Source organism: Hesperophylax consimilis, chromosome 1 (genome assembly GCF_061612785.1).
Source record: "Hesperophylax consimilis isolate HC1 chromosome 1, BYU_Hcon_1.0, whole genome shotgun sequence".
Lineage (NCBI taxonomy): Eukaryota > Metazoa > Arthropoda > Insecta > Trichoptera > Limnephilidae > Hesperophylax > Hesperophylax consimilis.
The window spans coordinates 22,190,549-22,203,887 of NC_142836.1; the positions used below are offsets into that span (position 1 = coordinate 22,190,549).

At 34.0% G+C, this 13,339-nt stretch overlaps 1 protein-coding gene across 3 annotated transcripts in view; it reads left to right on the plus strand.

The window, feature by feature from the left end:
- The window catches only part of LOC149426448 (very long chain fatty acid elongase 7-like), a 127,778-nt gene that overhangs the window by 94,746 nt on the left and 19,693 nt on the right, over positions 1–13,339 (plus strand). For all 3 annotated transcript variants that reach the window (XM_089651698.1, XM_089651690.1, XM_089630878.1), the window contains exons 2-3: positions 4,440–4,524; positions 11,153–11,343. In XM_089651698.1, the coding sequence (XP_089507824.1) occupies positions 4,464–4,524; positions 11,153–11,343 (252 nt within the window). In that variant the 5' untranslated portion in view covers positions 4,440–4,463. The remainder of the gene's footprint in view (positions 1–4,439; positions 4,525–11,152; positions 11,344–13,339) is intronic.

Below are 13,339 nucleotides of genomic sequence, written 5' to 3' on the forward strand. Positions count from 1 at the left end.
TAGGATTTTAGTAAATCAGCCATACTAATTGTTCTCCGTGTGCTTGTGCGAGAGGACCCTGCGGAAGCTCTGCAATATTCATGAACCAGAGCTCAATTTTAGACTGCTTTTACTCATTTAGCAATCAGATTTCTTTTTTCATTTAAGTACCGCACAAAAGTCCCAACTGCTCCCAACCGTCTGGAGCCAATGAGATTATGGCATCCCCAATAAATTGAGGTATATTGCGAAGCTAAATGTAGCGGGAAGGGGAAAGAGGTGAGGAAATACCTGATTATTCAGATCTGGTCATCAAACACTGCTTAAGCCATTTCAACTTTCTGATTCTGAATGGTAGTCTCTCATCATGGCGATACTGAAATTATCCTACCACCCTGGTTTTCATATCTTCTTTATTATAGTCGAGACTTGTAGTCAATTCCGTTATATTTTGCCGAATTGTGTATCTATAGATTTACATAATCAACTTTTCGTGCTGGAATAATTATATGACTTTCATAAATCAAATCCACCCTCTGCGATCAATATAATGCTCCACACCTTCTCCTGGCAGGATGTTTAATCCCTAGGGTCAGATTCCACGCCCTTATTATATTTTATTCTTCCTGACTAACTAATTACCAAGTCTACACGCCACTATAAGGTGCGCCATAGGACCGTAGCGTATTAAACAAGGTATTTCCTTCCTATGAGCTTCGTAGTTCCATGCACGAGTAGAATAGGCAAGTACCTAGATTTTTAGTTGAACAGATTAGTTCAGAAAAATTCTGCCTATTAACAGCTTGACACGATTAACTTCGCAGGCGGGCAGAAGAGATACCAAATAGAGTACTGCTTTTTTACTGATAGTTTGTTATGAAATTAGTAAAATAATTCGTTATAGGTATCTAGCTCCGCTTATAACAGGAAAACAAATAATTTGTCCAGATTTTTTATAAATGAACAATATTTCAAATCAGAAAGTTTTCTCTGTGCAGGGTGTTTAAGTATTTTCAATTGAGTTTCTTCAAACTTTTTGCTTTTATGATAAAAATGGGATTATTTCAGTGATAAGATAAGCTACTGCTAGTGTTGTGTTGTCAACTTTTCGGAAAATATTTACCATTGTAAATAGTTTGTTATTTTTGATTGGCTTCAGTATTATAGTTCACTTTTATATTTATAGTGTTGGTACGCAATGAATGAATTGATGCATTTTGATGTTTTCTAATAAGGCCTACGTTAAGGATTCATTTTGCTCTCTGATCCTTTTCTACCTACATTGGTGGCGCCACCGACTGCCAACTTAAACGTGTCCAGCTACACCTCAGTTTGCACATCGATTTAAGTGGCAGAAGTTTCTTTAAAATCAATGTTAGTTTTGAATTATTTCACAAGCTCAGTAAATAATACTTGACGATAAAAAATACTTGGTACTTTTTGAAGTAAATGCGCGGTGGCCATGAAAAAGCTGTTTCGTTATCAACGGGGGGACAAGTACAAAACCTTAATGACAAATCGATAAAAGAAAAATATACACTACACCTACATATAAATGCAAAATGTTGGTTAGCACTGAAGTATTCAGATTGCCGCGATTCTGATCATATTTTAATTCCGATTAGAAATAAAATCATAAACATCATAGGGATATAAAAAATATAACAACTGTTATTTAAAAAAAATAATGGGTAAGTATAATATTTAATAACATTTGTTATTGTTTTTCGCGTTTTAATATTACTTAAAAAATACAACAGTAACCTTAAATTATATGCGCAAATAATTTAAGGTTAATGTAGTATTTTGTCATTAATTAGGGTGCCATGATCTTTTTTTATGTATGTATATACTACTAATACCCTTGTAAAAAAATTAGTACCATATTAACGCGTCCAATCAATCAGCAATAAATCATGCCGCCCGTATTCAACGATAAAATTATAACATTCGTCTTCGTAGAAAAAACCAGTTATTAGATTAGGTACCTAAATTCGTTAATAAAAAATTATGAATTCTGCAAGCTAATGGCCATGGAATATTTCTTGTCTAATTTAAACAGTGAAAATTGCATATAGGAGTAATCTACGCATTTCCGCCTAATTTATTGAACCTCATGAAATTTATCCAGTTTTTTGCTTCTATAATCCACACAGACCAGCGGTCATTGCAGGTACTGATTATCAAAATCGTTGACGTTCATTCAGACGTAATTTTTTTCCGCCTTAATAGTAATTATAATGTGTATGACCTTCCTATTTAAAAAAAAACTAGTTTTAAACTTATTGCTAACATGTCATTAACTACGGATTAGGAGGAAACCACACGAGAGAATTTAATTTGCTTATTTTTGTATTTACATAATAATTATAGTCTTATTCATGGGGCATTTAATAATATTTAACTGATTTATCTAGCGCTGTTTTGGTGAAAAATCACCTCAAGGGCGCTGTACAAATATATCTATTAAATAATAAATATAGCCGGCTTACGACTAGGATTATATATTATATAGTAACTAGTGACGTACACATAATACTTATATCTAGCAACTTACGACTAAATCTTATAACTAGAGACTATTATCTAGTAACTTACGACTAAAGCTTATAACTAGTGACTTACATCTAGTTATAAGTTATCTAGGGCCGTCTGTTTCAACAGAATGCTAAATCGTGAGCTATGTTAAAAATTTAACTGTCAGTTAAAGTAACAAGGATGTTAAATCGGACCGCGCGCTGTTTCAAGTGCCTTTATGCAAAAGTAACAGTTACTAGTGTGGCCAGTCTAAAAAGCAGAATATTCCTCGAAATTACGTGGAAAAACGCACGGCATTATTTTTTGATACGGCAACACCGAAGATTAAATATGATCTCTGGTTAAGTGACTGTCAAAATACTCAAAATACAGAAGCAAGAAGTGTGTTGTGCGTCATTATAACCTCTTCTGACTTCTTGTTTGTTATTGTGTTCGAATTTTTTATTTCATAATTTAATTTTTACTTACATGATGAAGATCGATTTATAGTTTTAGGAATAATTTCTTGAGAGTATTGGAGGAACTAGTTTCCTTTGATTAATAATTCCAACCAAACTTTGTAAAAAAAGTTATATATTTATTACATAGTTTCTTTTCAATTATAATATGTATATTGAAACATTATTTAATATGATAATAAGTTTTATACCAAAGTTTATGAAAAAAGATATACTTTTATTACATTGTTTTGTTCCTAGAAAAATATTTCTGTGGGTATTTAAAAATAAATGACGACCTGTTATAATATATACGATATAACACGGAAAAATATAATTTACTTTCCAGTAGTCGTAATATCTCCCTCAATTTGATCCGTCACAAATTTTGCAAGCTCTTTCGACATGCGATACCGTGCCAAAAATTCGGAATCATCCCAAATGACCATATTATTAACACGGGGTCGAAATGTTTTTGGCTTTCGCTGTAAAACATATTGCATGACGAATTCATCTTCACTACTGTCATCTTCGATAATATTAATCATGATTAATAATCGTTTCGTAACAACACTCAACAGAAGAACCTTACGTATAGAACTGTCAAATATGTCAAAATGGCGGAGTAACTCGAGAATCGCGAATAACTTGCGAGTAACTCTCGGATTTCGGGAAGTTAAAACAAAAGTTAAAAGTGACGTAAAACCAGGAGTTAAATTGATTGAAAAACGCATTTTGGTGAAATTTAACTTTAGCATTTACTTTTATTCTTACTTTTACTATAGCTAGCGTTGAAACAGACGGCCCCTAGTAACTTACGACTAAGCTTATAACTAGTGACTTACATCTAAGACTTATATCTAGTAACTTACGACTTAAGCTTATAACTACCGACTTACATATAATACTGATATCTATGCGCCTTAGCACAGGTCACCCTAGTGAGGAGGAATAAGAAATACAATTTACTGTAAATTTATTTACTATTATATTTTGTATGTACAATGTTCAAATAGTAAAAAATAAATATAGTGACTTACGACTAAGGCCTATAACAACTGTCATAGTGACATATTATTATATATTTACATCTGTGGCTTAAAGTTAGAGACACAACATACTTACATTTAAAAACACGTGTTTTGGGTTCTGTCCGTGTTGTTAGTGATAAATCAATAATTAAATGGGGGCCCCAGCACGGGTAAAAAGCAGCCAGTGAGGCTTACACTACCAAGTAACATTTTATTTTAAAAGTAAAACAATTCTATTGTATCAATAAAAAATAAATTAAAAAATAATACAAAAACAACACTCTGTAGGTATGGGTGCAAGCAGGTAACATAGAAGTTATGTATTTTAGTGAGTCTAATTAGTTTGAGGATTTTATACGTACTTATCATATTCTACATAATGACTAAGTACTCCATCTAATTTTACTAGATCCAGAAGAAGAACTTACTAATGATATTTGTTTATTCTTTGCAGATTTGACGTTTTGACTGTTTCAAAATGGTGGAACTCATCACAGGACTGTACGATGGCTACCGAGATCTGATAGATAACAAAGGCGGTGAGTTGTGTTTTATTATTCTTATTTTTGATATTTTAATCTTAATTATTTTGTCTTTCCTAAACACTCAAGGTTTTCCATACTTTTGGGCAGAATTGCGCAATATTTCCGTGTATTGCCTATCAATTCTTGCCGACGTATTGCCCTGTCTTGTCGTGAGTTCGAAATGCTACAGATATTTCTACAATATTGCCGGGCCAAATATATTTCCTTTTTGCTCTGTTAAATATACATACCTACTACCGAAACGGTCATAATTTCGAACGCGATTAATATGTATATATATAAAGAATTTCGCGATTTTGCATCCAAGTTTATACGAGTTTGGTGGAGTTATTACAGGAGATCGTTTTTTGTGCTATGAATTAAATTTGTCTTATACAATACGGCAATCTTGCCACACCTTGCCCTCGAAGACCATTTGTCGAGCAAAACAATTGTTCGGAAATAGGCAATAGTAGCCATTTTTTCTTACTCGTTTACCAGCATTTTAACCTCTGCCCCAGCGCCCCCTCAAGAAGACGGTATTGATATTTTTTATTAATAAAAAAAATCACTCAAAGAACTAATACCTATTTATTTATTTTTGTTAACAGTTACGTGTAGCGTTATTGATGATTTTAATTTTGGTCATAAATATCCGCGTGTGGAAATTTGCTATTCAAAAAGTGTATACAATTTATTGGAATCTACCTTCTGCACGTTGCGCTGTGGTCGTACTTAGGTTTCTCTTTTACTAATTTTGATTTTGTCTAACCTTGAACCAATGGGTATTGTACCCTGCCACGTGCTGGCGTCTTGTTATTTTAAATAGTTCAATGTCACATTCGTGCTCAACTAGACGCAACCTTTTTCTAAAATTTCTGAAAAGGTTTCTTCCTTTTGTAAAATATATTAAATACATATTTAATGTGTAATACTTCTTGAAACAGTCTGCGTCACAAGTAGGCAATTCAAGCCTCTAAAGATGACACTGTTAAGGCGAAGCTTAATGCCAAATCACTATTTTGATTAAACTTTACAACGAATTGGTACATTATGAATACCAAAAAATATGCTTTAGATAAATTGTAGGTTTTCCTATCGCTTCGCTTGAGTAGAATACAAATAAAAAAATAAATGACTCAAAAATAATATAAATGCAAACTACTAAAAAAATATTTTTCCAATAGAAATGTATGAACGCATAAAGGAAACAACTTTAAAAATTATGTATTATAGCTAAGATTATCTGCGACAGTTTCACTTGATTAACTTTTTAGCTTTCTTATAAAATTATTTACAAAATGAATAAAATCCAGTTTTTTGCTTGAAATCGAACGTTTCTAGACTCCGTTTGTCAAGCGACTTTAATGCCTGTTACCTACGATATAAGGTAGGTATACCAAGAATATACACATTTTTGGCTTGTAGCTTCCTCTTAATCTACCAATCTAATATAGATCGGGTCAATGTACAGTGTAAGAATATAATCGTTTGCTTTTGCGCGTTTTGTAAATTTTAATTTGATGGCATTTTATAATATATCATTAACTCGTCGACTGCTTCAAACATCTTTCGGCTATTTGACTAGCCTAAAATTCAAGTTACATGAAGGTCTACGGAACGCATTAATTACGTAATTCGGGGTATTACTGTAGTTGTGTGATGGAATAATGCATGTATTATCGTTTGTCCAAGATATTAAATAATACGGTTTTATTCCGGAAGAAATCCACATAAATAAACGATTTATTAATGCGGCAAGTGTTTGAGTTCCGCGGTCAAACGTCAAACGAATTGGAAAAGTAGACCGGTGATTAAGCACTTCACACGTTTAGGATTGTTTTATTCATTCAAGGTCGTGTTGGTTAAATATTCAGGCATAATTCTGTGAATTTCAATTATTGGAATGATATTTTCTGATATCCGATTTTACACACAATCGTATTGCTGATAGGCGTTAAAGAAAGAAAATAAATTAATGGCCACGCGTCATTGGTGTTCATCTTTCATCCGTTGCCGTCTGGCTTCATCGGCCACACTATTTTGCATACTAGTTTTCATTTTAGAGGACTTTCATTCCAAATAAATAACTCCTTACTCTTAATTAACCGTAGAGATTTCGCTTACAACAAACTCAATCATCATATTGAAGAATAAATAGAAATAATAAATATTATATAAAAAGATGATTCTCCACGCTATGCACTCTTTACTCTTCAGCGAGTTTACGTCTTCCTGGGTCCGTCGTCCCGCTCCACCGGATCTCTCGTCAATCGTCAGCCGGCTTTACAATATTATTTCTGACACCAACAAAAACAATGATAATATTTTCTCTTCTCCTTACTTAACGACCTGATGTAACGGAGTGACTAATGCCCCCGCAAATCTGTGAACGAAGGAGAGAAAACGAATCTGTTTCCGATTGAACGGTCCATTGCTTGCGAATCGCCACTTCCTATGTTTTCCGTATTATCGGAGTTTGATTCCACGACTGATTACAGTTATGCACAATTTCAATGTGCCGTGTTTTCTCTTCTCACATACTGAATCCAACAGTCACCTAATGCATAATGCCTAATGTGTGTGCTATTTACAGTAATACATGCCACTTAAATCTTCACTCCAATGATGATCTCAATCGGATCATTTTTCAAAACCAGTTTTTTTTACTTTCTCTAGCACACAATTTCGTGCAGTTTCCAGTTTCCGGTACCGAGTACTTTCGCCAAATATTAATTCGGAGTTCTTTATAAAATCACTTCTCAGTGCAAAAGGAACAATGTTTACTCTATTGTTTTCCAAATTTAAATGGTTTTCAAGAAAATCAGAGTCACTGATGGATGTTGTTATTGAAAATAACTTAACTTTCTAGCTCAAATAACATTGGTGTCACTGTAGCATATTTTGTGTTCAATCAAACTATATTATTATTTTTAGATTTTATCATGGCAATTTTCTAATTTACATGATTTTACAGTTTTTTTTATAATTCTAGAGATGAAATTGGATGTAGTCAAGGCTATCAAATAAACTTATTTGCGTGCGTACATTAAAATACCAAGGTATAATCTACCGATAGCGAAATATTCGGTTTTTTTCTCGTTTAATTATTCCCTCGTATCCTCGTAGCACCTCGTTCAATTACTTCGTCCATTTGAATATATTTTATTTATTTATATATTGAACTCCCGTAGGGCTTTTACACACATGATACAAGTAGTATAATACATAATACAGGCATAATTTATTCATCTATCAGATAGGTATTTAATATATCTAAATGTATCGATTGTTAAAGTAATCAATCTTTTAGAACTCTATCACTAATTGGTACCAATTAATCCTTCCGTATTAATGATAATGAGTCGACCACTGATCCCGACGTTCAGTTGCCTGGCGGAACAATGGCAGAATCCCGCTAGTGCCAGTGGGTCAGAGATTCACACCACTTTAATGTACAATTTCAAGTAATCGCGGCCTACATATATGGTCCTATTCAGTGTGTCCACTGTCGAGTGGTTTGCTGATGAACCTGGGTTATTAACTCACGGAGTATGTTGGGTTTTTGTTGTCATTTAAGAGGTGTCAAGCGGTTTTTGCAGTCAATACTTATACTGACGTAGCTGGAACATTAGGTTGACACGAGTTGTTTTTTAGAAAGCCGAGGAGCGTAGACTGGAGTTTTTTTAATCTTTGAAAACGTGTCACAAAATTCAATTTTATGATCATGATCACAGACCGGATTCAAGTACACAATTCTAGCTGCTAGCTTGAAAAGTGAAATTACAAAGGATTCCATTTTTGAGCCATGACTCAAAAAATTAGCTTTGTCTTCACCCACACTAACTGTGCTTATCAAGTTGTAGAATGTTTGATTCTCTATTATGCAAGCGAGTCTCTCGAATTTTCGTTGTCTTGTTTTAAACGGACGAAGCCTACATAATTGGTGTTATATTATACACGTAAATAGAAACTTATCATTATGTCCGATACCTACCTAAATATTTCAAGCGTGTTATTGACACGCAAACATACTAGCAACTTTTTTGCAAAGATTTTGATCCCCCGGAAATCTTAAGTCTATTTATTGGCATTGAGATTATTTCATTATTATTATATGTCAGTGGCTGAGTTGACATCGCGTTTGGGTCCCATCCAGACGTAGTGTGTTCAATTCCTCGGCTGGCTAAGTCCTCCATCACAACACAATCAACATTTTCCGCTTACTGCGGTGGCATTAGGAGATTTTCAAATATTGTCAGGTTATTATTAACCCGGAAATGTTTGTCTTTCTTTTAAAAAAAATAGGTAGCACCTATAAGGTTACCTGGACTGCGTAGTTTTTTTTTGTTTGATTTCCGTAGTAATAATTCAACTTCGGGTTCTCTTGAAGGATTCTAACCTTGGGAAGCTTTTGCTATCAATAAATATCATAGGTTGGTGGCTTCCTCCATTGATGGCGTCTTATGATGAATAATCGGCTCGAGATCTCGGTTTTCGGATTTTCATACTTATAATACTTATAACACCTTTTACGAAAAGAGAGATATAAGTTAGTTCAGTGTGAGGCATACCTTGCAACGCCCCCACAGTAAATATTTTTGCGTCGTGTTAAATAATAGTTAATTTAATATACCCATTTTACGCACGGTGTTAAGTTCCTAAATCTTAGTCTGTTCTGAACTAACGAATTTACACACCCATATACATTTCACCGGAATTTTGTCGCATATGGAAACTATTTCTGAAGTATTTTTGAAATAGTATTTGTCATTTAAATATTAATAAAAATATAATAAGTTATGGCGCAAGGCTAAAAGACAAAATATGTTCGTTTAGTGTTTGTTAATGGTTTATTATTATTAAGTTATTTCTATAGCTTAATAAGTAAATGTCCAATGATTCACTCCTTCTTTTATGATTTACCGTTATTTATTATTTAATTTAAGGTTTACCGTGTTTGTTTTTTGGTTTTATTTATTTCGCAGAACAAACATAATAGACTTCAACAAATCTGAGTAGATACGAGTATAGAGTAAATTAATTTATTGTTTTTTTTTTATTTTCCCGAGCTCAGCAGGATAATTCTGTCGGAAAAAGACGTCCTTCGAATACCTGCTATCCACTCCGATGTATGAAAAACCAGTTACCAAGGTTTCAGAGTCGTTTTCATATCTGGTTCGCAACTGTTTTTTTTTCATCTAGAAAATCCAGTTGTGCCACTAATTATCTGAATATCTCGCCCTGGATGTGCCATCGATAAATTGGTTTCTTCTACCTACTCGACAACTTCGCAATGATTGGAATGTTGTGGAAAACTCCAAGGGCTTACGTTATTTTGACATTTCAATTAATTTGATATGTTGCACTTTATTTAAATGATCTCGGTTGACTAATAATAATAAATATTTTATTACTTTATTCTGAGATGTGGGGAGGTTAGTGTAATCCCTCACATTACATTTTGTAGATTTATTACTTTTATGTAACAATTAATTACTTCGATGAACATGGTGGATGCTGCGAATATCTTCTTCTATGTCTAGACTGCGAATCAATGCCTTCATTCCTGTTAACCTTCTTACTAGATGGTAGTTCTGCTATTAATGCTTCAAGCTCGGCTACTCGCCCTTCCTTGAACCTGAACCTGAATAAATTACAAGTACTGGAGTTCTGCCTCTGTGAGCTCCGCTATAACCTCACATCTGAAAATCGTGCTGTGAGCGTTGTTATATTGAATTCGAAGCCGTTTCATGCTGATCTTCATGAAGTCGACCCAAAATACGTATTCACATAGTAGGATAATAAAAATATTGTAGGTAGCTATACTTCATTGGAAATTAGAAATGATTTAGGATTCTCATGGCCAATAGTTATTGTGGTTTGACTTTTGGGATATTGAGATTGAGCCATGTGGACCTTTCTCCTTCTTAAACCAACGTTTCAGACAGCTTTACAGTGTCCATCATTATTACATTCCTCCTGACGAAGATCACTTCAAGGCTGTTGAAAACTTTAATACAAGAAGTAATTAAAATTTAAAAAATACACAATTTGTCATACGTCTTATTGAAGAACGCCAACCAATACCACCACAAGGGTAATTTTAGATGACAACGGTCATGGCGTTTTATGCTTACGATCTAAAGAGATTACTTTCTTATTACTGATTATCATCACGGCGCTACGTTCCAGGATGGATTCGGCTTCCTCCACAAATTTCTCCAATCCTCCATCCTTCCCGTCCTGCTCCAATCTTCTTCCACGCAGTGCATCCACCTCTCCTTCGGTCTGCCTCTGGGTCGCTTCCACTGGGGCACCCACTTATATAATTTCCGGTGACCTATGATCGGTCATTCTTTCTACATGTCCAGCAGTCCAGCCCATCGCAGTCTTTGGGACCTACAGAATCTTACAACGGTCTCAAGTTCTATAAGATTGGCCAGTTCATGATTCATCCTTGTCTAGTGTCTTTATCTGTATCTAAGTTCAACATTTTACGCTCAAAATTCTTTTGATTTTCACCATTTTTGACCACTGGTCTTATTTTCGTTTTGTAAATTAGCAGTTGGGTTCTTTTGCTAGTGTTTTCGACCCCATTTAAGGCTTCATTGCACTAAACTTTATATGGTTTTGTATTCAGATCCTCGCGTGAGCGACTGGCCCATGATGTCCTCGCCCATCCCCACGCTGGTGCTGTGCGGCACGTACGCCTACTGCGCGCGCCACTTGGGTCCCCGCCTAATGGCCAACCGCAAGCCCTTCAACCTGCGCGAGGTGCTCATAGCCTACAACCTCTTCCAGACCATCTTCAGCGCATGGATATTCTACGAGGTGAGTTCTACAAAACTAAAAAACTAACAAACCATCACGCCGTTTCCTAGGAGGGATAGGCAGAGATGATGGACCGCCACATAACTTTGTTCCGTACTTCATTCTCATTCACATTCACGCATCGTCACATACATTGGCTCACACTCCGATGGCAACGTGGTCTAGGAGTAAGATCCTCGACTGAGAATCCTAGGATGAGCTAATAAATTAATTTAATTAATTTGTGTTTTATCACACTTACATCATTTGAAATAATACATTACAGAAGATCCTCTCAGTATCGCCCTGGTGAAAGTCATACCTACCCCATTAGATGTCAAACAGATAGTTCGACAACAATCTGGTTTTAGTAATAGTTTTTCTTGTGAAACCGTTGTTAACTTTGTAATAGATGAATTGAAGAATTTTTAAAATTATTTCAATACTTGACTCAAAGTTGAATTTTGAAACAATAGAAATTTCGGAACGTCGATTTGAAACGATCATAAAATTAAAAATATTGGATTTAACGGGAAAGAAAATTAGTGGTTTGTTAATTATCTAAAATAAAGAAATCGACGATAAAAAAGGTAATATGACATCTGAATTGCGTTCTTTGCTAAGAGTTCCACAGGGTACGGACGGTCATTATATAAATGAATGATATTGTTAAAGTTTGAATGCTTTGCCCCATAAATTATTCGTTGATTATACGTTATTCTACCTATCCAGTTAAAATTATCAGATACCATTTAGAAAATACAAGTTGACTTAAGTTATGTGTAATAATTACCGTTTATAATAAAATTAATATTTTTTAAACCAACATATTATCCAATAAACCTAATTTTTGAAGAATTTAATTTATTGGCCTTTAATGTTTTTAGTCAGGAAATATATTTCAATTAGTAAATGATAAACGAAATCACGGTTTTTGAACTGAAAGTGTCACACGACAAATAAAAGCATTCCCATCACGTAAATGTAACACCTCATTTACACAACATCAATTTGCATATCTAGGAAAAAAATACTTCAACGGCCTACAGGAAAACATCAAAACAATAATCATATATTTTATAACATTGTTTTATAACATTTTCAAACCGTTTTCCATAAAATATTTTGATAGTAAGGTCCTGTTTTTCTTAATTAGACTGCATCATAATGCTCACCTCTTCTAAACACAAGCGTTCGCTTCTATCGAAGACAAAAAGTCAGTATTATTAAGTACATTTTGTGTTTAATGCATTGTAAATCATATTATGTTTTGTAAAATAGCATTTTTATTAATAAACTTTTTTAAAGGTGTGGATGAACCGAAACGAACTAAAATTGAAGTTTCTAATTGTCGGCAGTCAAGGTAAAAAAAAAACGGTTTAATTAATAGATGATAAATTAAAATTGGACAAATATTTAGAGTAAAAATAAAATAAACCCAATAAAATTGCTGAAAAAAGTTGAATTCTTAAAGGATCAGAAATAACTTGGTTTTTAATACGACGCGCCTTGTATTTAATTATATTGTAACTCCGCATACAAATTATTGTTCTAGTGTGTTATTCTAATGGTACGTATACATTTGCGAACCGAAACGCAAACCAAGCCACGAATTACGGGAAAGGAAGGAACCAACTTCAACCGGCGTTTCGCGCCATTTGCGGTTGCTTCGTTCCTTTCCCATAAGTTGAGGTTCAGTTCGCCAATTCGGCTCGCGTATGTATACGTAGCATTAGGCAACAAAGCCCATCCTACTAAACTACAGGTTATACAAAATAGCGGGATAGGGGTGATTTTGAAATACAATATTTTTATGAGTGTTGAAATTAAAATGATGTTTGACAAAATGACAAAATTGAAATATGATGGCAAATGTAATAAATAATATAATAGATGATTTACTAGCATAAAATAACATGATCCCTATATGTCTGAAAACTAATACTGAAAATGTTCACAATAATCCTAGGAGTGGTCGAGTTTTTAGGCTTCCAAAACTAAACTTACGTGCACATCA